This window comes from Bos taurus, chromosome 7, assembly GCF_002263795.3.
Source record: "Bos taurus isolate L1 Dominette 01449 registration number 42190680 breed Hereford chromosome 7, ARS-UCD2.0, whole genome shotgun sequence".
Classification (NCBI taxonomy): Eukaryota; Metazoa; Chordata; class Mammalia; order Artiodactyla; family Bovidae; genus Bos; species Bos taurus.
The window spans coordinates 95,239,381-95,266,397 of record NC_037334.1 but is presented as its reverse complement, the minus strand read 5'-3'; the positions used below and the strand labels follow the sequence as shown (position 1 = coordinate 95,266,397).

General features: G+C 37.9%; 1 protein-coding gene across 2 annotated transcripts in view; it reads left to right on the top strand.

The window, feature by feature from the left end:
• Positions 1-27,017, top strand: part of ELL2 (elongation factor for RNA polymerase II 2) — a 73,798-nt gene that overhangs the window by 20,110 nt on the left and 26,671 nt on the right. For both annotated transcript variants that reach the window (XM_059888472.1, NM_001191146.2), the window contains exons 2-3: positions 457-504; positions 22,869-22,990. In XM_059888472.1, coding sequence (XP_059744455.1) covers positions 457-504; positions 22,869-22,990 — 170 coding nt within the window. The remainder of the gene's footprint in view (positions 1-456; positions 505-22,868; positions 22,991-27,017) is intronic.

Here is a 27,017-nt window from a genome sequence, read left to right as displayed (position 1 = left end):
AAATTTAATTTTTAAAAATGTGAGAAAATGGAAACCACAGTTCATCCTCAAACATTTTAATTTTATACTAGCATCCTGTTAAGGTTTTGCAAGATTCCTTTAATTATCTCTAGCTTTCCTCCACCTCTTTGAAAAATATATCAAGAAACTAAGCAAGAATATTTTTTCATGTAAAATTGAATTAGTACACTAATCATTTTTTTCCAAATCATGTTAGTCATTTTCAAAAACCTGATTAGCTACACTGCCAAAAGATACCTCGGTTGTACTGTCAATAATAGTGCAGTGTCATTTATCAAGGCAGCTTAATATAATGACATATAAACCTAGGTATGTAATGGAAAGGTTTTCACAGACTATAGCACTGATCAAATGCATAGATTTAAAGGTTAAACGTTTAGTTCTGTGTCCAGTAACCAAGTTTGATCTGTTTGTTTCTTATGTTTCTTTTAATAGAATTTAATTCCTTTTCGACCTTCAATTCAATTCCAAGGGCTCCAAGGGGTGAGTATTCTTATTTAGCAAAAAATCTAATCTTACGCAGTATTACACTTAACTCTTAAAATTTGTTTTCACCTGTGCCTCTTAATACATTAATAACGTCAATCATATTTTGTGAACTTTGTGACTAAATGTAAATTTATGATACTTTTAAGACTTGAGTTATCTTCTTGATTTATTTAAAATAATTCAGATACAGATATTGAGAGTAGTTATTTCCAAGTCATAGCTACTTGATCTTTTAACTTTTTTTTTGAAGTGTAACATACGTCATAGTGTTAAGAGATTATATTTTATTTACCACAATTAAGCAACTGAAAAGAATCATTAATTTTAGGCAAGTTATGACTATGTGATTGTTGTTAATATGAACAAACTTTTGTTGTCTATGGCCTTTCTTTCTTTGATTGTACATACTAAGAAATAAAATGTATATATAGAAAATTGAGTTTTTCCAGTACAGGGAATAAACAAAGTATTGTCTGTTTTATTGCTGCACTTAAAAGTATAATAAGTGATAACCCCTAATAAAATGGACTGATGAATTTTGTATTTGTAGTAGATGATAAACTTCACAGGAGTAGTGTCAGTATTATTTCATAATTATTATTATTACTGTTTAATATTAATAAAATGGTAGACTCAGTCATTCCATCACTTAAATTAATATGCATTTCTAAATTTGTCTCTAATACTATCTATTTTGGAGATTTGGACTATCTGTAAATGGACTTTAGAGCTGTAGTGAAAAGGCAACCTGAGGGGGAAAGATCCTGTTCCTGCTTATTATAAATCTATATGCTTGAGAATTTTTATGTCACAAAATGCAAAAATTCAATGTGAATAAATACAGTCTTTTTAAACTTCATAACTTGAAAACATTTCAGGAGCCAAGAGATTAATTGTATCATTCAGCACCAACTAAGAGTACTTCTAAATCTTGTGAAATGCTAAGATGAAGGAGATGTTTGTGTGTGGATGTCAGAGGTTTGCTTCTCCATGATAGCTTTATAATGAAGTCCTCTTTTTTTCTCCCCCAGAAACTGAGTGTTCATGAATGGGATCCTAATGGGAACAATTGTTCTTCTGAATTTTGTTTTATGGCTTTTTAGATGGTCTTTACTGCATGCTGATTCTATCTTGAGATACTAGTTTTGGTTGTTCACTTAAGGCTTCTTGAACTTTTTTACAAATTTCAGTGGCATCAGTAACATCTGAAGGGATGTTCCAGAGGCAGGAATTCCTGAGCTCAGCCAGGCTGCCCATTTCAGTGAAGGGTTATCTGGGAAGAGAGGACAATACTCAGGGGAGGAGAGAAGGGTTTGAACTCCTTTTCCCTCCCTAGCAGCTGACAACTTGTTTGATGTCTGCTTCTTCCCTCTTCCCATAATTCTTCCAGTTGGGAAGTGGAGGCCAGGGAAATGCAAGTGAAGGATATTTTCTTAGGAGGGACTAGGTTAGACTGAATAACAAGGAACCAATATGTGCAGGCTTCCAAGCTCTTGATTCAGAAATGTAGGTTTTAGCAGTCTCAGAAGAAATATGGCTTGTATGGCATACCTGTTAACCCCAGGCCCTAGGCACCATTACTGAGCAGGCAGTTTCTATTTGAAACTTCAGCCCTCCTTTTCTGAAATCTGCTACCCACCTCCCCCAAACTTTCCTAGTTTTCCAGGCTTCCTCAGTTTATCTCTGCCAGCTCCATTCTCTCTTCCTACTCTATTGTCTGAGTAGAGTTCACTGATAAAAGTAATTTAGATATAAATAACTGATGGGTTTAAATCTTAATGGGCATTTGAATTTTAACAGATAAGCTTTTAACCAAATGAATGGTTGTTGGAGTTGGAAGGCTGGGAGTGTGGGGGAAGGGAGTGCCCCAGAAGGTATTCAGAGCTGGAGGACACTGGGTCCTACCTTGCGCATTCTGGGCTCTGTCTTCTCCGTCCCCCACCCCCCACCGCAGTCCCCTTTTTATTATTCTAACTGGGAACAAAATATATGGACTCAGCATTGTTTCAGAGCCTGCAGCTGCATTCCAGCCTCCCCTCCCCCCTTCTCTTTGCAGAGCCCTCCCCGTCCCTTTGGGACTTGGTAAAAACAAAGAGTCATTGCAGGGGAGGGAGTGGGTTGGCACAGCCCACAGGGAGGACACAGAGCCACAAATGTGAGGGTCTTCTGTACAGTGTTCCTCTGTTTTTCTTGAGAGCCATGGTAATTTAACATTGCCGGTGCTGATTGCTTTAAAAACTCTCTAAAGAAGTATCCTTAGAGAGTTTTCCTATGTGGAAAATGTTTAGGACTCAAAATTGGAAGGTTTTAACTTAGATTGCCCATAAAAGGGTTTTTCTTAATGAGAAATTTTAGTTGTCTTCTAATATAGGGTTCCAGGTGCTTTGAAAGTTTTCCTAGAAAGAATGTGGCAAATCTAACAAATGTATAGTCTTTACATCAAATGTGATTGAAAATGTAAATTAACTATCATGACAGTGTCCTGTGTAGATATATTTGAAATAGAAATGAAATGTCAGTGCATCATTTTAAAAGTGAACATTTAGTGTCAAGATTATTTCTTCTTTCCCTGATACTAAGCACTGCATGGTTATACTGTTTCTTGTTACTAATTATAGGATTTTCCCCCTTCTGTTAGAAAGTCAGAATTTGGGTCTTGGCAGGTTAGCTTTTAAGCACATTTACTTTTGTGCCTGAACATGTTCTCTTAAAGTTTTCTTCTAAAAGAAAAAGAAAATGCAGACTGGATCATTAAACAAAGTATGGTCTTAAAGAGGAAAATTCTGAGAATCATTGATTACCTGGATTTTTATCATCACAGTTGGGCAGCATAAAAAATGTAAATTGTGTCTTTCACACTTCATCTCACCCTTTACCTTCTGTGGAAGAGAGTACTCAGGAAATTGAATGGTCGTTGAAGGCATTTTATGAATTCTGAAGAGACGAAATAACTGTTAGGAGCAGTTGACTATGTTTTTAAAACTCATGAATATCAGGAGCTGAATAAATCTGCCTGAAATACCTTGTTGATTTTTAAGAGTATGGCTCAACCGATTATCCTCGTGGTTCTAATCTATACCTAGGATACTCATAACTAAAGGTTTACTATTGCCTAGTAAATGCATAGAATTATGCATTTTTGTAGAAAAGATAGAAAAGGTAGCTTTTCTAATTGATAGAAAAAGAAGCTGGTAAGATTCACTACAGTCCTGAAGTATTCAAGTTGCCACATTCACAGGGGTGTATTGGCATAACGAACACAGTTTCCAAAAGCTGCATCCTTATTGTTGAGCAAGCTTTATCTAAATCAGGTTAGTTCTGTATCATATTTTAACTAGAAAACGTGGTAGATGAAAATTTTCCAAAAATGTGTGTTCCAGTAAAGTTTTAAAAACTAATTACTGTGTATTTTTATGTTTGTTGAAAATTTCTTATCTAAAGACCCACAGCTGAAGGAGACAGCTGTACTGCCTAGGTCTTTACACTGCCAGGGAGAATTCTCCCTACACTGGACAGCTCTCAAAGGAGAGGTGCTGGAAGCAAGTTAACTCAGTATTTTCAAGTAATGGCAGTTGTTGCTGATGCAATTATCTACTAACATAATTCTTCAATAAACTATAAACAGGTGCCTAATCAGTGGGTGCACTAATAACTTTATTGTTCCATTTGTCTCTTACTTATTGCACACACATTCTTTAGTCCTTAGTGATGCCAAGTGCTTTGCTTAAGTGCTTAGTGTGCAGAGATACAGGGATGGGTAAGACATAGGCTTTGCCCTCAGGGAACTTGTGACAAACACATACAGACTAATACTCAGGAAAGAATTAATAATGTAGGACTTAATCCAGACCTTCCTCTGTAGAAACAAGGGACTCTCAGGAACAATGCTTATGTATTTCTGATTGGTATGAATCAGCATCTTAAAGCAAAGGTTTCAGAAAAAACAAAATACTGTATCCTGGAAATAGGTTTATAACATTCCAGAAGGTCTATTAAAATCTGTGTACACCCTCATACACAAAAAGGTATGTTTATAATTCAGATAGAATCTGAGATGGTAAGGTTTTCCACAGCAAATAATGGCCACGTCTGCTGGCCTGAGGCAGCCTTGCAGAGTGGACTTGCCTGCCTGTGGCACCAGGGACTCCTGTGCAGGGAATGATTGTCCCAGGGCGGTGAGAAAAATGTTAACTTTGTCACAGTAAATAGGATTCCAGACTTCAGTATTAACTCAGTATTTGTTATGAGAATGTTGTTCCAAAATTCTCTCTAATTTAATTGCTTGCTTCAGACTCAGCAATCCCAGAGGCTTTAGAAGGTAGAAGCTGCATGTGTAATTCAGAAATTAACCTTAAGATGACTGAAAATTAAAAAAATATTCTCTGTACGTACCACCATGTCATGTTTCCTATAAAATACTGAGTCACACACACTTTACCAAGAAGGAGCAATTAAGAGCCAGCCAAACAGGTTTTAAATGTATGCTTTCCAAAAAGGCACAGTGACCTTCTGTGGATGAAATCAGCATTGAACTGCTAACTTTGAAGGCTTGAATGGTGTTAGAATTTTTGCAGTAGAGCCATTAACTCTAAAGAACAGAATTGGATTTTTTTTTTTTTCTTCCAAACTTAGCAAAGCATTCAGAAATATTTTGTTAATTACTTGTTTTCCTTTTGGGGGGCTGGAGAGAAGATTGGTTTTGAAAAACTAAATTATACAGTATTTGAAATTAGTAGGCAGTTTCAACCCACCTGCAAATACTTCCCACAGACTACCCTTCTCTAATCTACTTGATACCCGGGAAGCAAAGATAACTATCTGCTTGAAACAGCAGCAAAGATAAAAATAAATCCCCAGCACTGCCATTCCCTCTTCGATGATACGCCTGCAGTCTGCTTTCCCTTGCTGTTTTTGGTTTGGCTCGTCAACTGGTTTTGCCAACAGTTGTGTTTAGTCAGTCTGCTCAAAGGTTGCTGACTAACAGCTTACCCTTACACATTCAGCTCTGAATGTAATTAATACTACAAAGATTTAATTTTAACATTAAAATTAAATTCTTTTGTAATGGCAGTTCTGGTTTAATTTTTTTTTTTAATATTACAGTGGTTAACATTTTGATGTCTGTATTGAATTTTACCTCATTAACCACACATTGGGCTTCCCCGGGTGGCTCAGTGGTAAAGAATCCTAATGCAGGAGAGGCAGGAGATGCGAATTCTATCTCTGGATCTGGAAGATCCACTAGAGTAGGAAATGGCAACCCACTCCAGTATTCTTGCCTGAAAAATTCCATGGACAGAGGAGCCTGGGGTTGCAGAGTCAGACATGACTGAGCACACGCACTGCAACCATATGTTAATTTACTAAGGTGTTAATACAATAATAAATTACCCAATTTGAAAGAAATATTTCACTTTGGTATATATCAGAGATCACAAAGGAGCTGAAGACTAAGTCATCCAGCTCTGTCCTTCATCAAATTGAAGTCACTTTAGAAAGCAGCTATTGGAACTATGATTGAAATCTGAACTTGCAACCAATACCATAAATGGCATTCTTAGCAGTTAGTTAAGCTTCCAATCTTCATTCAGCAAGCTTTTGTGACTATTTGCTGTGTACCAGGCACCACGGTAGACAGGGTGTGGACCTTGAAATGCCAGCTCTTGTTCCTGACACCACCTGTTTGTCAATAAAACCTGCCACTGATGGCTTTGCCTTTTTGTTTCATTTCCCACCAAAAACTGAAACTTGTGAAGCTCAGTTGCCTGTGTTACAGACATAGTCACTTTAACAGCACTCACTTATTTAAGCTTGAAAAGTAATCATCTTTAACCATCCTATAATATCTATGGTTCTTATAGCTAATCCATCCCTAAATTTGAACCACAAGCAGTATTTAAATCTCTTTTGACCTCTTACTATGTGCAAGGCCTTATCCTTATAAGAACATGATCTATTAAAAAGAAAAGCCAAAATTTAAAGCAGGAAAAACAGTTTAGCAGAATATGTGGAAGCCTTGGATCTTATTTCAAACAATATTTAACACAGCAACAAAATTACTATATATCACTGATTGCAAGACATTTCTTAACCTTTAACATCTTTGGATAGAAACGTATCTCATTAGCAGCAGCATCTTAGTGGTGTGTCATAGTTTGTCAGCATTTTATACTATGCAGTGGTACATAAAATCATGGACAGCCGTACAGCTGGGCTGGCATCTTAGATTCAATTAACGGTAGCAGTACAGTAGAAATATTTAGAGAGTTGGTGTATTCTGCAGTAAGATTTTATCTAACTAGAATCTTTTCCAAAGTTTTCTTTCCTGACCTTACCCTTGACAAGTTTGCTTATTAGCTCCATATGTTAGATAATCTGAAGAATTTATAGGGAAGGTAAATATTTATAACCATTCTTGAATTGTGATTTAAACTGGAAGGAACAAGAGTATGAAATTAAAATGTTCTCAAACTTATTTTTAGGCTAAAATTTTTAACTTATAAAAGTAATTTGCTTTGAAAACAAGTTTAGAAGAAAAGAATTTTACTGACTTAAAGACTTAAAAAGCACATATAAATGCTTTGAGGCTAATGAATTTGCCCTTACCAGGCTAGGAATTTTCAAAATCTCTCTTAACTAGTCTTATAATTTGTAGTATATTTAGCATAAGTGCATAGTCATCCATTATTTTGTTTATAGACTCCAGTTTTTTTTTTTCAGTATTTTTATAACTAAAATTTATTGAATATTTATTATGTGCTAAGACCCCTATTCTAAGCACATTTACACATGTTATTTTCATTTAGTCCTCGCTAGGATGCCGTGAAGCACATACTCGTATCCTGCAGGTGTGTTAACTCTGGCTTTAAATTTAAACCACTTGGTAAAGCTCACACCATTAGTGAGTGAATGAACCTGCACACAGTCTAAGCATCTGATTCCAGAGCCTGTTTTCATCACTGCACTTGCCTTGCCGGCCTATAATAAATGTTCAGTGAGCATTTTATTCTCACATTCAGAGAAACATTTTTTGAGTATCTCCCCAACCAGGAAGAGGGAGAGTCAGGGAGGGCTCAGAGAGGTAGGGACGTGTGGCAAATATTCCCACCATCTTAAGGAACTTGAATTTCACCTTGGAGATCAGTGCTTCTTATCTATAAAATCTCTCTAAGGGTCAATGAGGAGGTCTGGAAATTTGGCTTTTAAAAATTTTCCCCCTAGATTTCCTTATAATAGCTAGGTTCACTGTGATTAAGAACATGAAAAGAATATGCACAAACGCAGGTATGCATACATTCTCTTTTTTGGACAAGGTTCATAACTTTCATAATTTTCTGAAGGGGACCACCAGTCTCCCCAATAGAAAACTACTATAGTAGATGCTTTCAGCACATTTAGTAACCAGTCACAGTAAGGAAAAACATTTTGCTTTGTGACCCTTTACAGATACAGGTGTACACATTCAAACAGCTACAAAAAGTTTCACAGCACGTTATTTATCCTTTACCAATATATTCTGACATGTTCTATTCTATTTCAGTTTAAAAGAATCCTGGTCGCAGCTTACTAAAATTATGTCATAACTTGCCAATGGGTCACAGTCTATAGTTTAAAAAACAGTACAAGAAATTATCGTGATGTCACTCAGTCGTGTCCAACTGTTTGCGACCCAGTGGACTGTAGCCTACCAGAATTCTCCGTCCATAGGATTTTCCAGGCAAGAATACCGGAGTGGGTTGCCATTTCCTTCTCCAGGGGATCTTCCTGACCCAGGGATCAAACCCTGGTCTCCCGCATTGTAGGCAGACACTTTACCCTCTGAGCTACATGCCCTCTGCATATTCTGACATGTTCTATTCTATTTCAATTTAAAAGAATCCTGGTCGCAGCTTACTAAAATTATGTCATAACTTTCCAATGGGTCACAATCTATAGTTTAAAAAACAATACACGAAATTATCATTTCCTTTTTTTTTTAATTTTAGAAATTTTAGCCAGGGAGTCATGTGACCAGATATGCATTTTAGTTTGTTTATCCAGTAGCTGTCTTAACTTATATTGCTTATATATGGCAAGGAAGGAAAGGGAGGCGTCAAGGATGGCGTCATATTTATGATGAGCATTTCTTTGAATGGTGAGGCTATTATTCAAGATCTAAAATAGATGAAAGAACACACTGAGGCAGGAGTCATGGAGTGTTTGGTTCAGGACATGCTGTCCATGAGGTGTTCAGATAATAACTCTGTACCTCGTTCTGTCAAGATGGATCTGTCCAGGAGACATTGGTAATGGGGGGATTTGGAAGAAACGGGTTTTTCAAGAAACAGTTTGAAAAGACGTTTTATAGGGCTTAAGTATACTTGACAGTCCAGTAGTGAGAAGAAAAAAGATGTATTAATAGGTGGAATTCTGTTAAGGTCTATTAAAAGTTACTTTTTTTCAATTGTTAGGCAAACTGGTTTAGTTATGAACACACGAGTGTTGATACTTTTAATTCTTAATATTTATGAAATTTGAAGCTCCTTTTGCCAAATTTTGTTCACACTCGTTAAGAACAATGACAGGCTAATAGAGATAAACCATGGCATATTGATTATCAAAGAGTACACAAGTAAAAAGCAGTGACTTAGAGCTCTGTGCAGTACGGCAGTGAAAACTCTTAAGTGGGCAGAAGTCTACATATGGTATGACACCATTTGTATAAAGTTTAATAACAGGCAAAATCAAACTGTATTGTGTAGGTACACATGTGATTAAATTATTAAAAGCAATAAAGGAATGGTAATCACAAAAGTTAGAATAGTTGTTACCTCTGTTATAGAAAGGCAGGCAGAAGGGATAGGAGGTGAGCACATGGGTAGATATGTTATTGCTAATGTTCTCTTATGTTGGGCAGGGAATCCACAGAGTTTACTGTGTTGTCAGGCTTCATAACTATCAAGCAAATGTTACATAAAGTTCTCATTATCATTAACTTTAAATATAGTAATGTAAATACATATCTTTGTATATTTATAATCTGTCATCTGCATGGATTAAAAGAGAAAAACCAGAACATGTTTCAGTAGATGCCAAGGTGACATTTGATAAGAATTCAATATTAAATATAGATTAAAACTTTAAGTGGGAATAGAAGAATTCTTTCTTAACATGATGAAAACTATCAAGCTAATAGCCAGTTACTGAACAACAATAAAATACACATGGCCACTCTCATCTCTAAAATTTAATATATTTTGGAGAATGCTCATTAATATAATGAGAAAGAAAATTAACCATTTTTAATTAAAACCTATGGATAATAGATAAGAGGAAACAAATTTGCATCTGCAGATAAACCAAGTAAATAACTATAAAAACTCATACAGGATTTCCTTTAGTAACACGGTCAGTTCCGAAATAACTTTAAAAGCCACTGGCTTAAACATAGTAGAGTGGAATGAAGAGAAGTTTCTTTTAAAATGGGAGAAATAGCGAAACATTTGTAAACTGATGGCCCTCACCCAATAGAAAGCAAAAGTTGATACACAAAAGAGGAAGACTTGCTGGAGCAATGCCCCTAAGTAGTTGGAGAGATAGTGTCTAGTTGCTAGAGGAGAGATTGGTTTTAGATAGGAGCAAAGAAAGCTCTTGTATGATAGCTAGTGGGAAGGTATGTATATGAGTGCAGATTTTGAAATTCTTATTGTTTGTTAAACCATTTCTTTAGTCATGTCTCCAAACTAAAGTCAAAACACATAGGTCAAAGTCTTATAATCTTCACACTTAGCAAAGTTTTGGCAAATGGAAAATGCCTACTAAGTGATAAATACAATTTTTGAAAATCACTAGCCTCTCTAAGCACTAACAATTAGGAATTTCAGTATAAAAATGCTCTTGTTAACGGTAGCAAGAAAAAATTATAAAGTAGCAAAGGTTAAAGGTTAAATGTAGTCATGTTATTCTATCTAAAGAGCTGTAATACTTTCCTGATGGGTATAATAAGAGAATATATAACTGATAAATGGCAAGACTGTCTGTCCATAGATTTAGGTTAGAAGCTTTTGAAGTTGTCGTTTCTTCTTCCTAATTAATAATAAGATGTCATATATATCATGATACTAATTTTAAAAATAAATGTGCTATGTGTGTGCTCAGTTGTATCCAACTCTTTGTAACCCCCCTGGACTATAGCCCACCAGGCTCCTCTGTCCATGGGATTCTCCAGGCAAGAATACTGGAGTGGGTTGCCATTCCCTTCTCCAGGGGATCTTCCTGACCCAGGGATCGAACCCGCATCTCCTTCCTCTCCTGCATTGGCAGGCAGATTCTTTACTGCTCAGCCACCTGGGAAGGTTTAAAAATAAGTACACAAATGCAAATAGAAACCTACAAAAAATTTGAAATGCTGTACACCAAAATGTCATTGCTTTACTAATTGCTTTTCTAATGAGATAGATGTGTTTATCTATGTTTCCTAATTTTTATATAAGCATAAAATAAATATTTAGAGATGCTGACCTTAAATGTGTCAGGAATCTAGGAGAAAGCCTGAATAGTCAAGGTTTAAAAAAAAAGTTGACAAGGAAAAGAGAAAGCATGTTTCGAAGTTATCTGTACCTAGACACCAGCTGAATATCTTTCTAGTCAACTACTTAATGAGTTGCTTTGTCATCTATCAGTTGAGAAAGTTTTCTCCCTTCTGTGATCTTTCTCCCCAGGGAAACGAAGGTAAAGGCGGAGTGGTTGGTGTTATCAAGAACATGGGACGGAGGCCACTCTCCTTACTGAATTAACAGCAAACATTTTGGAACAGTGGTGTTGTGAAGAGTCCTGGCAGTGGCTCCAGTCTAGAAAGAATAGATTATGGGGATGAAAAGCAGTAGTCAGCTGAATTTCAAAAGATAAGATTTTTAGGGAACTTCAGGCACTAAAACTCAGAATGCAATAGAGAACCTATTAAAGATAACTAAATTGGGCCCACAGTATTGAAAGGTTAGTACTTAATTAAGCAGCCATAGGAAAAGGGCAATCTTTTATAGAACTTAAAAAGTTTACAGTGTCTAATAATCACTCAGTAAGTTAAGAGTGAGAATATAAGGTATAGCCATTTATGAATGTAGTAGTACTCTTACTAATCAACACTAAGAAATTCTTCCTTAATAATAATAACCAGAATGCTTTTTTAGTTTTCTCTTAATCTGTTTGTATTGGTAATTCATTAAAATCAGTTTTCACAGATTTGGAAGGAGGAACAGAACTTGAGGCTTTCCATTTCCACCAAACAATAGGATGATGCTGACATATTTCCACAGCTGTTTAAATGTTTTGTATTTGGCTGTAAAGAAAAGTTCCTACCAGAGATGCTTGGTGTTTTGTTTTACTTTTTCAGGAAGATAGTGTTCTGTTCCTTCCTTTGAGAATTTGAAAAATAAAAAAGATAATTGTGAATCCATGATTAATTTTGGATAAAGTCTTAAACTTTACAATTTCAGATTCTGTAAAAAATTATATATATATATATTTTTTTTTTTTCCCAAAAAATGTATAAGGCAATTGAGTCATAAGAAGCCAAATGTCTCCTGAAGCCTACTGATATGGTTATCTTTTTTAAGGGGCAATGCAAGGAATTATTGTCAAGAGGATAAAATGTTTTACTACCTCATATAATTTCTTTATTCTAGAGGGACCTGTGTTGTCTGCCTCCTAGCAGAATCAAATAACTATCTAGAATATAATCAACAGTTTTATGATATGAATTACTAAAATACAGTAATTACCTTAGTTGTCCATATGTAAAATATCTTAGCTCTTTCTTTGCCAACATATCTTTCTCTATTTGAAGGGATAGTTTTGATGGCTTTACCAATGGCCCAGGCATACCATCCTTAGAAATGAATCATTTTAGTCCTGTGTTTCTTATAATAATAAATCAATTGATCTAAGAGCCTTGACAGGCCCTCTTATTTACATGACCTGCCAAGTCTCTTAGAAATCAGAATTGCAGTCTCTAATTTAGTTCTTGGTGCACTGTGCATATCAGCAGCTTTATACATGTAAAATCAGAAAGAGTTTTATTTCTTGAAGGCTTGAAGGAAATTTTAGCAAGTGAGTTTGATTTATGAAAACAATAGAAATAAATTTTATGAAATGGACTCTACCTTAGGAATATATTTTCAAGGTAGATGTTTAGCAAGAGACCTTTAAAAATTAAAATAAATTTTATTCATTTTTCAAGACTACCTATATAGTTTTGATACACCAAAAAAAAAAAAAACCCACAAACTTTAAAATACCGGTTGCATTTATGAAGACTGAATGCTTTACAATCATGAAGTTGTGATTCTCATGAGAACTTTTAATTCTGTTTTGTTTTTTCAGTGCACTGTAGCTAGTATCTGGGGTGCTGAAGGCAGCATTTTATTTTATTTTTTAATGGATAGGGCACTTGGGGAGCAGTGTTTGCTACCGTTCTAAAATAATACCCTTCTAGAGTAATTGCAGGTGTTTGTAATTTTTCAGCCTTTCATGGACACCTGTTGTGGCTGATTCATTCTTGTACCTTATCTCTGTGTATGTTGAGTTTGGAACAACTAGAAATATTGATAGTCTTTTGGGTTGTTTGTTTTCCCAGATAGCTTCTTTGGCTTTTATTTAAGCTAACACTTAAATTTTGACCTTGAAGGTTTCTAGCCCCTTACTTTTGCAAATACCAAGAATTCAGAATAAGTATTATCAACTTTTGATTATCCACAGGGTGCCTGTTATCAGTCCATTACCATTTTATAATTACTTTAAAAATCAAACACATCACTGTTGCTGAGGGAGATGTGTGTGCACATGAATCTAACAGGCCGAAATCAGAGTGGGAGCTCTCCATTACTGTCTTTACGTCATCAGAGCAAACACTCTGGGGCATATGCTGTGTGTTGGACATTGTACCAAGCCCTTTAGATGAGCTATCTCTTTAAACTCCAGCAATCTTACGAGGTGAATAGTATCATTACCCAAAGGGAAACAGAATTAGTGAGGTTAAGTTGCTTGCCCAAGGTAACTCAGATGGTAGATTCCAGAGCCACATTGGAAACTGGGCATGGTTGCTCCAGATTCTAGCATATGTAATCTAACATACTAGATGTGGTCTGCTTGCCCTGTTTCCTTGTCATCTGTGTGTAAAGGAGAAGTGCTCAGGTTGCCTCTTCTCAAACCATTGAATTTTATCCACCTTAGAACTGGAAATGCAAAGAGACCCAGTACTAAAGAAAGCATTTTAAAAAGGAAAGTGAATAAGGCAGAAGGACACTATTTCTACCTTTGGTATCCTTCAAATATTTGCCTCTAATTCCCATCAAGAAATGGCACATGAGAGATCATACTTGTATACAGTCTTTTGTAACTGTCATTTAAGATGTGACTAAAGTGTAATTAATAAAATATCCCCTGACTGTTGCACATCTTGCTGCTGTTTCTCTTCCCTTAGCACAGAGCCTGGATTTGTGTCCTTGATCCCCAGAGCCTGCCTGGCTTCTGTGATGTTACCAACGTGGCTGCCTCAGCAGTCACCCTTTCCTCAACCAGAGTGGCTCTATTTGTAGTACATGGTGGGTTCCCCACAAGATTTATTTTGAAGAAAGCATTCTGTAGCTTTAATTTGGTTTTAAATATGTTGATGTTGAAAAATAGAAAATTAAGAATTGAATTTCTTTTTAAATCTATGGAAATATTTTTTAGACTTAAATACCATTTATGTTATTGAACTGATAAGTTTTCACGGCAACATTGAGTGAGCTGGAAAAACCATGTGTTTTGCAAAATCTAGAGCCTGGGCCACTTTTAGCAACTTGTTTTAATCTTGAGTGTTCACATCTGCCAAGTCCCCATCTCCCCCCACGTTTACACAACCATTGCTGACTGCCATACATGACTTCTGTTCCACCCACGTTTTACCAGCAGTGCCTCCTGGCATATTACAGAAAGCTTTCTTCAAGACTTCAGGAGAACAAGGAGAGAAGATTAGCAATGAATTTGGAAACTGACATTCATATCAAAGATTGTTTTTCCTTGTAGAAATCAGGTTTGGGCTTTGTTTCTGAGAAACAAGCCATTTTTTAAAAAAACAAAATTCTGCTTCCTATTTGACCAGGAGAATTGCTAAGTTTAGAATTATTTAGTGTGGTTTCCCTAAGTCCTTTAAAATGCAAAGTGGTCTTAAAGATGCTAGATCATATTTTCAAATGGAATTTCATAAGGCCAGAGTATCATGTGAATATTTTAATAAAGATGAAGATAATTTTTTTAAAAAAGAAAAATGTATATTATAAATTTAAGTTCTACAAACTCAGGCAACCACTTGACCTAGGCTTGGGACTAAACATAGCACAAGGAGGTAAGAAACTTTTTCATCTTGACGTTTGTACCACACAGTGCCTGCTGTTTGCTGTTCGTTTGTTTGTTTCTTCCTTTCATTTTGCTATTTATTTTTGCCTGCTCTGGTTTTCCACTGACTCTTTTAAGCGATCTATTTCAGATATAGATCTAATTTTTTAGTATTCCTGGCGAAAGTCTTCTTCAGAGTGCATTTAATCTAGTTCTAAGTTTCTTCAGATGGATCCAACAAATATTTATTATGTATCTATTATGTTCCAATATGTGTGAAAGTAAGACCATGGTCCTTGCCCCCCAAAAAAACTCTTGGTCTAATAGGAAGGAAGACATATGAAGAAGTGCTCAGCACACAGTACAGTGAGGGCAGCAGGAGAGGCGAGCCCAGGGGGCTGTGGGGCCAAAAAAGGGAACCTGTTTCCCTGGGGAAGGAAAGGCTCCTGAACTGAGGGTAGATAAAGGGTAAGTTAGCACAGGTCAAGACAGAAATGGGTACGTCAAGTACAAGGTGGAGAGTGAGGCCCAGGTCTGTTGGGAAGGAGCTGCAAGTGTCCTTCCAGTTCAGGAGCTTACTTCCACAACAGATCAGTAGAAGGAACCATACAGAAATTATGATGCTTGGGATTGACATGGTCACACTGGCATTTTATGAAACTGATTTTGGCAGCTGAATGATTAGAGGATGGGATCAAGAGAAGACAAAAAGTGGAGGCCAGATCACAAGATGTCCAAGCAGGTGATATTGAGCCCAAACAGAGGAAGGGCACAAGAACATACATTGAGAGAGAATCTGGGGAGTAAAGGCAGTAGGCCTTGCGTCTGGATGCCGAGGGGTGTGCGGTGGTGTGGGGGGAACGAAGAGCCAAAGTTGACTCCCCAGGATGCCAGTAACCTCAGTAAAATAGATGACTAGTAGTTTATTAACTAGGAGACAGATTATGTGACAGGGTGGGCAGATTTAGGAGTAGGATGAGAATTCTTTCCTATAGAAGCATTGATGCTGTGGAATATATTTAAATTTCAGAAGGGAATGGTTAATAAAATGAAAAGCAATTTTAGGATAAGGATTATGAAACTGAACACGAAGTTTTAGTTTTTGCCACCACAGAGGCAATATGGATTAGCCCAGCTATGAAATTTGAACAAACTTATCAGATTCTCTTGGTGGCTCTGTCATTTTTCTTCTAAAAGCTATTCTGGCATTTAGCTCAATTTTGCAGTCATTTTTAAATACAGATTTTCTGTTCCCTCACACTCCATAGTCTGTATACTTTTCCCTGGTTCTCTAGTATCTGCTATTTGCATCTTACCCCTGCCACTAACTGACCTTCCCCCCTTTTCCTGGAAATACCCAGCTACCAACCAACTACCCCCAACCACCTGGGCCCTTCTCAATAATTTTTGGCCATGGAGCTACAAAATGAGTCATAACAAAACCCATTTTGAAGCCCCTTTTAGCTGGTGAAACCAGCATTGGTCAACTGTATTTTCATGTGCTTAGCAGATTTACATTAAGGTACTCATCATCATATCCAAGAATAAATATACAAACATAAATATATACATGTACATATGAGTATATATATGCACATATATGTATATGTGTGTACACACACACACTCTCCCAAACAACTCCATTCTTCCAGGGGAAAATGCCTTGGCATCAACCTTGATATTTCTTTCATTCCTCACAGTATGTCTAGGAATCCTGCCATCTCTACCTACAAATTATATCTTGAATCCCTCTACTTCTCCCCATCTCCTGGTCGAAGTAATCATTATCTCTTCTGAATTTCTGTATATAAGTGCCCAATGGCAGGGATCATTGTAATGTTTTATTCATTAATATGTCACAGAAACCTAGAGTAGTGCCTAACACAGTAGGCTGGCAGTTAATATTTGTGGAATAAATGAACAAATCAGTCAGTGTCATCTTACTGGATAGACCAACATTTAGAAGGCTGGTTTCATATTAAAGAGAAACCTTATTAAGAGAGCCAAAAATTACTCAAGGAAGTTTTTTTTCAGTTTTAGTGATACAGCAACTTGGGTGTATTTGACTGTCAAAAATTAACACTTTACTTTTGTAGATGGTATTGCTTACTTGTAACCAATTGAAATTAATTTTTGATATGTTGTCATCAATGATGTTTTCCCCCAAAACAGCCATAAATTTAAAAGAATATATTAGGGGTGAGAATGTGGTTTCAAAGGAAACTACAGTAGTACTGACTACTGTACCCTTCCAACGTGATTTGTTTAAGTCCTAATACGGGATTTAAGGAACTATATGAAGAAGAATAGAAAAGGCTAGTCTACGTTTACTTTAATACTGTACATCTTGCTACAGAGGAAGAATGCAAGGAAATAAATGGACTTACTTTGTCCTGAATTATTCATATTAATTGGTATATGGCCTGAGTTTTTTTAAAAATAACTGCCAACATTTCCGATTGTGCAGATAAATTTAGCATTTTGCACTACTCTCAGTAAAGCCTCTATCATGTGGAAGTTTCAGATGTTTGTAATATGTGTGGGATCCACTCCCCTCCCTGTCATTCCTTGTCAGTGGGAACATTCATCTCTTACTGATTTCTCTAATACCTAAACTTTTTCTACTGCCAGTGAAAGATCCCCTCCCTACTCCCCCACCCCCACCCCAGCATTGGTTTCTACATCTGGACTGATCTGAGAAGCTTTTTTTCTTCCCTAAACCCATAATGTTAGGCCTAAAGTTAAAACTGCAGCTCTAGTTTGAAAAATAGGACTTTGTGGCTTTCAGGTTGAGGTTTCTATTTTCTGTTCTGATTCTAGGTTTATTCTGCCCCTAAACTCTGGAACCTTACCAATACCATGCAAATACATTTCTCTAGCTAAACTGAATTTTCCAGATTATTAGGCAATTACAGAATCATTAAGAGTCAGGAAAGGATTTGAGAACAACAGAGAATTCTAATGTTTAAATGTTTGTAGCATTTTTTGTATCCAAACTAAGATATATAGTTTATATATAGTAAAATAATAGCTATTTTAGTCCAATAATATTAAGAGACAAGCGGACCTCCTAAGATACTATAGGAATGGAGGGAAGTGGGTTCTGAGGCCATAAAAACTGGGAAATTGCTATTCAGAGTGAAAGGACCTAGTTTACAGTAAATGATTTTGTTTAAGCTGGCATTTCCCAAATTTATTTGAGGATAGAACCTTTTTCATATAAGGAAATTTCAACATGCTTTATAATATTGGTGGAAAGAAAGCAGACACTTCAGTTCTCGCTGTGGCTGAGGCTTTATTCACCATTTTTATTTATCTAGCAAATACATATGGAGGGACTGCTTTTTGCTACATACTATTCAAGATGCTGACAATACCTGGAACAAACCAGACAAAAGCCCATGGCCGTCTAAGGATTAGAAGGCCTAGCCAGGGGAGAAAGACAATAAGCAAAATTAAGTAGTATAGGTACTAAGTACTTTAGACAAACATGGGGCCAGTCAGGAGGTCAGGAGTACAAGGGTTACAATTTTAAATAGAGATGTAACCTTGAGCAAATCACTTAGCTTCTCTCTGCTCCAAATCTGTAGGATGCAGCCACTCAACTAAATCATCTCCAAGGCCCTGCCAACAGGTCTGCTTTAAGGACCAAGAGTTGTCATAATCAAGCTGTGGTATTGCTGGGTCATGAACATCTCACTGAGCATTTGCAGTTACCTTAGTAGAAAAGGCTGATAAAAATTATAGAATTGCTGCCAAATAAAAGCTTATGTAAACCTAAATAATTTGTAATACCCACAACAGAATAAAGCATTTGTGTTAAATAAATGGGAAAAAACACCTTGTTGGTTCTATTTTTAATCTAGTATGTACCTCAGTCCAGTCCAGTGAAGAAACCTCTGCAGTAAAAGTACCAGTGGCTTTTAAGCAGATGCTAGCATGCCCGTATGAGAAACTTGCAGCAGTACACATACTGCGCTTCTGCCCTTATATCCTTTTGTAAAACAGAGGTCTGTGACTCGATGTTGAAATGACCTTTCAGACAGTATTCCAGTGCCACATGCCTGAACTTGTGTCTCAGAGTAATTAGAAGCTTTGACTTACACATCTTGGTATACAGTGTTTATGTTAATTATAAATGTCTGAAAGTTTCCTGAAACTTTGTCTTCATAGCTTTTTATCAAAGACAGCCTGGCGTTTGGGAGGAGGGTTGTGGATTGTGGTCCTAAGCCTTTTGATTTTCAGCCTCTCATATTTGGAATGAAAATTAAAATCTACTTTTCAACTTACCCAGATCACGGTAGTATATTTTTATATTCATTGTGAATAAGAAACTGTTTGGAATCAGAGTCTTTGATACTTTTAAAATAACATTTCACTCTTAAGGCATTAGCTAAAAATTTCAAGTAGACCATGGGTCCCTAAAGTTCTAAAAGTATTCCCACTGACTTGTAGGAAAAGCTCAATATAATTAAAACTGAGAAGTTCCTATCATACATAGGGATGCTCTTCCAAAATTGTTTCTAAATCAGACCTTAGAATTTCTTTTCCCATGGTGATTAGCCCTGTCTTCAAAAGCCGATCCTAGGCCCAACAATAACAGTCATTTTCATCTCCCCCTAGTCATAGTCCATAACCCAAAGCCCAGTTTATAAGAAAATGCTTCATAATCATTCTGGAAGAAAAGACTGACTCCTACTTCACTATCTAAATAAGCTATGGAGTAGGTTCCTGTATATTAGAGGGAGAAGTAATGAGTATCCCCAAGTTCCTCTGGAGTCTAGTCTCTGAAATGGCCCTGGATCAGACAAGGACTCCGATCCCACTTTAGCTGTGGCCCTCAGCACGGGTTCTGGTCCACTCTGAGGCCCCCATAGTTGAGTTCTGACGCGCCCCACTCTGTCGCCTCTCCTGCCTGCTCTAGTTGCCATACACAACCTGCTCTTTCCATTAAGCCTTTGCCCAAGAAGCCAAACTGTTGGGCACATTTACCAGTATAAAATAAGTACTCTTATCATTAAATAAATAAGTACATTTACCAGTATAAAATAAGTACATTTACCAGTATAAAAATAAGTACTCTTTGTACATACATTTCATTCCTAATATATTCAGATATTGATGCACATAAAATTTATATCTGATTTGTACCATCTCCTTCAGGAAATAAGATATACTAAATCTACAGACTGTACAGTGTAGACTTCTGAAATTTTAAAGATAAGAAAATTGCATGGTTGACATCTTGCTCTCAGATATTTTATAAGAAAAGCCTGAGAAGAGCATAGCAAACCACTCCAGTGGGTTCTCCAGATTGCCTGGAGAATCCCATGGACAGAGGAGCCTGGAGGACTACAGTTCGTGCGGTCACACAGAGCAGGACATGACTGAACAACTAAACACACACATACCATCTGCATTGCTCCTGCTCTGAAAACCACCTAGGAAAAGTGATATAGAAACTCACTTGTGGAAACTCTGTGGCAACTCATCATTCCTTAACCTCCAACTCCACCCCAGCTCCTCAGCTGGAGAAAAATACCATGATATGCACCCAGGATGCCCCTCAGAAATATGATCTGCCCTGACACCTGCCCCTGCTCCTGTGTGCACACTGCTCCCGTACACGCCAGAGGGTGGGGCAGCAGGCAGGAGGGAGCTTTGAGAAGCCCTGCTGTCATTCTCCATTCTCCATACCTCCTTTTTTTTCTTTAATGGGTACTTTGATTTCTTTAAAGATACCATTTTCCCCTCTAATTCTTCATTAATTATCAAAAGTCAATGAAGTCAGAATTCTCTTCTTTACTAGGAGACTAACCTACCTCTGTCTCTGATCCATAACTTCTCAGTGTCAGCCTTACTAACGTGTTAGAGGCTGCGTGATTCGTTGTTGTGGGGCCGTCCTGCGTACGTACTGTAACGTGTTGGGCGACATCCCGGGCATCCAAGAGATGCCAGGAGCAACCTGCCACACCCAGTGTCCCCTGGGGGGGGTGAAACTGCCCCTTGACGAAAACTGCTCTCCTGATCCCTGTGGCGGACAAGCTTCCAAACACTTTAATGGGTTCATGGCGCAGGTTGTGTATTTTTTTAACTTTGTTTCTTTTTAACCTGATTCTTTCCTATTCTGTTCAGTGTCATATTTTTTAAATGACTATAGCATTTTTTTTTCTATTTGATATTCTTTTAAAGAATAAGAAAGCTTTCTATGCCCACCATCAGGCCAGACCTTAATGCTTTGAGTGGTGTACACAGCAATTAATTCATGCAAGGTATTTCTGTTATTAAACCCTACAAGTTTACACAAAGACTTTCTGTGTATGTATGTGCTTAAGAATGAAAAAAAAATGTATAGGAAGATAATTTTTCACCTTAAGAAGTATAAATGTTACTTAAGAAGAATCACAGTTAAGATGATAAGAAAGGAAAAGCCATGTTGTGTTTAGTAGATGTCTGAACTTAAGGACTCCAGTAATTAAAAGTTTTCAGTGAAAGAATACTGAACATTTATAGAATTTGAGTACAAACTCTAATCACTCCTCCAAAATAGAAAAAAAGTGTATGATTCTACTTTTTAAAAATGCAGTTTAGAAGCTCCCAAAAGGAGCAGTCTTCCATACTCTGATGGGTAAAGTACTTATGCAGTCCCAGACCTGAACCCTGTAAGAAAGAAGACCTCAGGCCTAAACGGAAGCCAGAACCTGGCCTGGAAATCAGTTCACCACTGCTGTGGAAAATCTCCCCAAGCAGGTTCTCCAGATCTGCAGGGAGGGTTGAGGGGGAAGGTGAGTGGAGGTTAAGTGAGTCATGGCTGAGGAAGGGAAGTCATTCAAGCATTCATACCTTCATTCCCTGTCCACCTGCTGCTGTCCTAGACCTTAAGGAGGACATACACCTAGCAGCCAGTTAGCTCTGAGTCTTACTCTTCCCTTGATGGAAAGGGAAGATTTGGGGGAGAAGAAAGAGAATTAGAAAACACTTTCTCCCTCCTCGCTTGTCTATTAAATTGCCTAGAGTACATATTTGGAGGCTAGAGAGCAGGATTTTACATTCTTTCCAATAAAACCCATTCATTATCACCACCTAACACCATGTGGTGGCCCCTGTATACCCAAGGGAAGAAAGGTCTTGGGAGCTGGGAAGAGTGGTACAGTTGAAAGACAGAAATCTCCAGTCCGTGTATTCACAGGTATTTATTAATCCCCCACTATGTGCCAGGAAAACATGCCTGGTACAGGGCCTCAGTAATTGAGAGCAATCCTGTCCCTTTGCTTCTGGGGCCACTCATCTAGGAAAGGAGCCAGGCCTTGAGCCAAGAGCATAGAAGACATCCGCCTGTTCCATAGTGTTGCCTAGGACTCGGCCTTGGGGGCCTGCAGAATCACCTCTGTGGGCTGCTGACCTTGTTCTGTAAAACAGAAGGAGGAGGAGGAGGGAGAAACACCCACATGTGTTGTGCTGTGAATGTAATTACGGTATTCACCTTATGCTGCTAGTTACTTACTCTTCAAAAGTAGTACTCCAAGAAGTAAGAATTAAAATGAAATGTGTATGTAATAAGACAGGAAAGGATTGGGATATAGACTGTCTCAGAGACCATCTAAATATCTAGATGCTATTTAGCAGGGGGTCATGAAGCCACAGGCAGAACCTGTGTGTCTCAGAAGAGGAAGAGCTTTTCAGCAAGTTCACTGATAACTCTTCTATGTGAGATGTAAGCAATTTCTACTTTGAAAAGAAGAGGGTTCCTCTTATAGACTAATTACTGAGCTGACATAATTACTGACACTTTAGAGCAGAAAATTGAAATCAGAGTGTGGTAAGTTATAGGCATGCTTGTCAGATTCCTTGAATGATTCAGTAATTTAAACGGTATAAATGTAAGTGCTCAAGAGGGTTTGGGTAAAAAATGAATGTCATTTGAAAAACAGTAAAGTCAGTCATCAGATCATTCTATAGCACATTTATAATTTGAGGTGTTTCTCTCTTTGTCCCCCTTTTAGCTTGTCAAAATCCCTAAAAATGATCCCCTCAACGAAGTGCATACCTTTAACTTCTATTTGTCAAATGTGGGTAAAGACAACCCTCAGGGCAGCTTTGACTGCATCCAGCAAACTTTCTCCAGGTAAGTGTGTTTCAAGGTATGCTGAAGGGTAAGTAATTTTTCTTTGAGGGTTTTTTTTTTCTTAAATTAATAAAGAATAAAACACATAGTAGTCATTCCTTAAATATTTATTGACTTGAATTGCAGACCTCACTTATTTATTTGAGAAATCGTGAGCACACACTATGTGCCAGAAATTATATTTGTCACTGTGGAATGCAATCACAAAAAATTTAAGATTCTTGCCCTCGAGGAATTTTTAAAGTATAGATTTTTTACCTATAGAACATGGTTTATTTTATTTTAATTAAATACAAGTTTCAGGGGTTTTTAAGGTCTTAATCACTGAATATAAGTAAGAGTACTTTATAGTTACAGGAGTCCCCAACCTCCAGGCCACAACCGGGTACCTCTGGTCAGATCAGCCGGCGGCATTAGATTAGAAATAAAATGTGCAGTAAATGTAACGTGCTTGAATCGTCCCAGAGCCATCCCCATCCCAACTCCCAACCCCCACCGCCATCTGTGGGAAAACTGTCTTTCACAGAACTGGTCCCTGGTGCCAAAAAGGTTAGAGACCACTGTGGTAGTAACCTCAAGACTCACACTCATGTATAAAGGAGGAAAATACATGTGTCTTATATATGCCCTTCCTCTTTCCCTGTGCAAGGCATGTTGTAAGATAGATTTTTAGAAATCTTTATTCTGCAGCAGAATGGAAACTAGAAATTAACCCCAGGAGAGCAGTCCCTTCTGATTTTAAGGGGAAAATGGAGGGAGGAAGACAAGAACACACACCCATAGCCCAGGGTGCCTGTGGAACTCTTATCTGCTTAGGTCCTCTGTAAACAATAAGCTGCTTGTTTCACTCTTCTTTGCTGTGGTTGTTTCTGATTAAAGAATGGGCCCCTTGAGTGGATAAAGACAAGGCCTTAGAGCCCCCAGCCCCCCGAGAAACACTAACATTGGCCCAAAGTTCCCCAGGGCTGTCCATCCCTGTATCTCCCCTGTAGGACTTGAAGCCATGAGCACTTGCTGTGTGGGGGAGAGAGAGAGCTGTATTCCCAGTGAGCTCAGGGGGCAGAGATACAAAAAAGACACCGCACTGAAAGCGCTCTGAGTTTCTCCTCCCATTTAAGGCGACTAAATAAATGTTGCTTTATCTTAACCTGCCGTTTTCCCTGAGTATATGTTAATTTTGCTTTCTAAAAATTGCCTTCCCCCAAACTTACGCTTTTTGGTATAAGTTGCATGTGTACCAGGTTATATAGACTTTTCTACACTGTTTACTGTGGTAGCCACCGGCTACGTGTGGCTATTTACATTTCAGATGACAAAAGTGAAATAAAAGTTAGTCCTTCACTCATACTAACCACATATTACAGGCTAAATAACCACATGGCTAATGGCTCTCGTGGTGGACAGCACATATACAGAACGTTTGAAATTGCAGAAAGGTCTGCGGGGCAGCGCTGCATTAGATTATAGCATCCCCAAGTGAAAGAGCCCTTGGCAACTGTGTGCTTCCACCCTGCCACTTCACAGGTGATTTATGGGTGTTACTTAGCTGTTTAGTTAGTGGTGGACTGAATGAGAACTGAGTTCTAACTCCCACCCCGGCATTCTTTACAGACCACAGGGCACACCAATTTCTAATTGTGCCATCACCTATAATACTTGTCTTCAGCAAATTATTTTTTTCTAGAGAACATTTCAATATCAAATTGAACTCTGTCCAAAATTAGAATTTTACTAAGGAACTTAATTCCCTCTTCAAAACCAGGCCTGTCATCATAGGTAATATGGTTTCTCCCTAACTTCATAAATACCCTGTGTGTTTATTTCTACCTTGCTTATTTGGAGAAGGATTTAAGGTCATTTTACAAAAGTATCCATGATGGGCCAAACAGAAAAGAAACCATTACCGTGAGAAAATTGTCACAACTCCATTAGTATGATCCAAGTGTGGTAAGAATATACATTGAAATTTGCCCTTATAAAAACAGAAGCACTCAAACTCTCAGTTCACAACCTGGCAAGAATACCTTTGTATAATCTGGTTGCATCTTTTCTATTCAATTTGGTTTGGGTTTTCCGTGGATCTTGTCTCTACTACAGCTGTGCAAGTTCTTCAAGGGCAAGGGTTCTCTTACACCCATTTTCCAGTCTTGAAAGGGTTGGCTGACTCCACAAATAGATGTTCCAAGAATACATATTAACTAGTCTCTTTCTTATCTTTCGTTTAAAATCTCCTTGGGCCTCACTTTTCTTATACGTAAGATGCAAGAACTCTCACAGTCAAAAATTACCTTTTAAAAATTTCTTAACTCTGCCCATTCAGAGTCCTAGTGAAAATATATAATACAGCTCTATAAGTAACGCATATTCAAGTGTAGAAAACAGCTAGAGAAAGACTATAGGAACATCTATACACATGTGACACAGTATTTCAACTTTTAAGGCAACTGAGTTCAAAAGGGATGAGTAGAGAATGTGGGGAATGTCTTCTCACCCACAGTGTTGACAGCCTATTCTGGTTTCATGTAAACATCTGTTTCTTGACCTTGGATGGTGTAAACTGTCGTTTCATCATGACTGGCAATAGGTTGAGCTTATTCTCACTATGGAAATTAGTTAGTGATTAATAAGGGGAGATGCTGAAATTCAAGCTTCCTGCCACCAGCATGTCATACTGCAGTCTTTTCTTCCTTCCCCTTCTCCCCACTTCCTTCCCCTCCTTTCACTGATTTTTCAGCTCAAGTCGGCCTCATTAAAAAAGAAAATAAAAACAAAAACCCACCTTCCTTGCACTCACCTCTGGGCCCAAAGTCTAGTTCAGTCCCCACCATTCCACTGGATTATGCTCCCCAAAGCTAGCCTTTACCTCCTTGCCCATAAACCCAGCGGCTGCTTACTGACTATTCTGGACTTGTCGCCTGCATTTCACCCTGTGGACCACCCTGATTCTTGAAGCATTTTATTCCCATGACTTGACACACTGTTCTTCTGATGCCCCTCCACCTCTCTGGCTGTACTTTTGCAGCCTCTTGTAGTCTTATTTTCATCTTCCTATTGATTATTTTAAATATTAGCGTTATTCACAGTCCATTCCCTCCTGAGACTGCTCCTTCTTCAAAGTCACCATGTCCAGCACTGAACTCATTTTCTTTCTACCGGCCGTAGTATTCCAGTAACCCCCAGTAGCCTGGGCACACTCTTGAACACCCCCACTCCACCCCACCCCCCATGGCTAATCACTGACCAAATCCTGTCAATGCTGCCTCCTCCCGGTCTCTGAAATCTATTTACTGTTCTGCATTCACACTGCTCTTACTCTGGCTCAAGCCATCACTTCTTGTCTGTAATCCTTCAGTAGCCTCCTGACTGGTCTCCAGCTTTCACAAGAGTGCCCCCTTCCTTTCAATCTGTTCCTCATCCTGATCAACTTTTCTACAGTATAAATGAGATGTTTTCTCTCTCTTATTTTCAGTCTCTGTTATTCTTGGGATAAAGTCCAAAATCCATACTGTGACCTCCAAAGCCCTGTGTCATGTACTTCTTGCACCTTGTTCAGTCTCGTCTCATTAATTATCCTTGCCACCTCTCTTTGGTCAAACTGAAAACCTGCTCCTAGCTCCCCCTAGGAGAAGTGGCACACGTTGGTTATCCCGCTAGAACGCTTCTGTCCTCCACCTCTCTCTAGTCACCCCTCTAGATCACCTTGGGCACCACTTCCTCTAAAAGCCTTTGCCTTGTGCACTAGTCCATGTGAAGTACCTTCCTGCGGGTCCCTGCCCCCTGTCATTTGTCACTCTGCATCATAATTTCCAGTGTGTTCATCTTTGTCACTCATTAGAGAGCTCCTCGAAGGAGGGACCACTTCTGTCAGTCTTTGTCACAGCCTGTGCACCTCACACTGCCTAGCCTGCAGTCTCTGCCCAATAAATATTCATGAGATGAATGAACTGACTTTTTAAAAATAGAATTTATACAGTTGTTAGCAATTTACAAAAATTTTGTCAACCCTTACTTCATACAATCATAACAA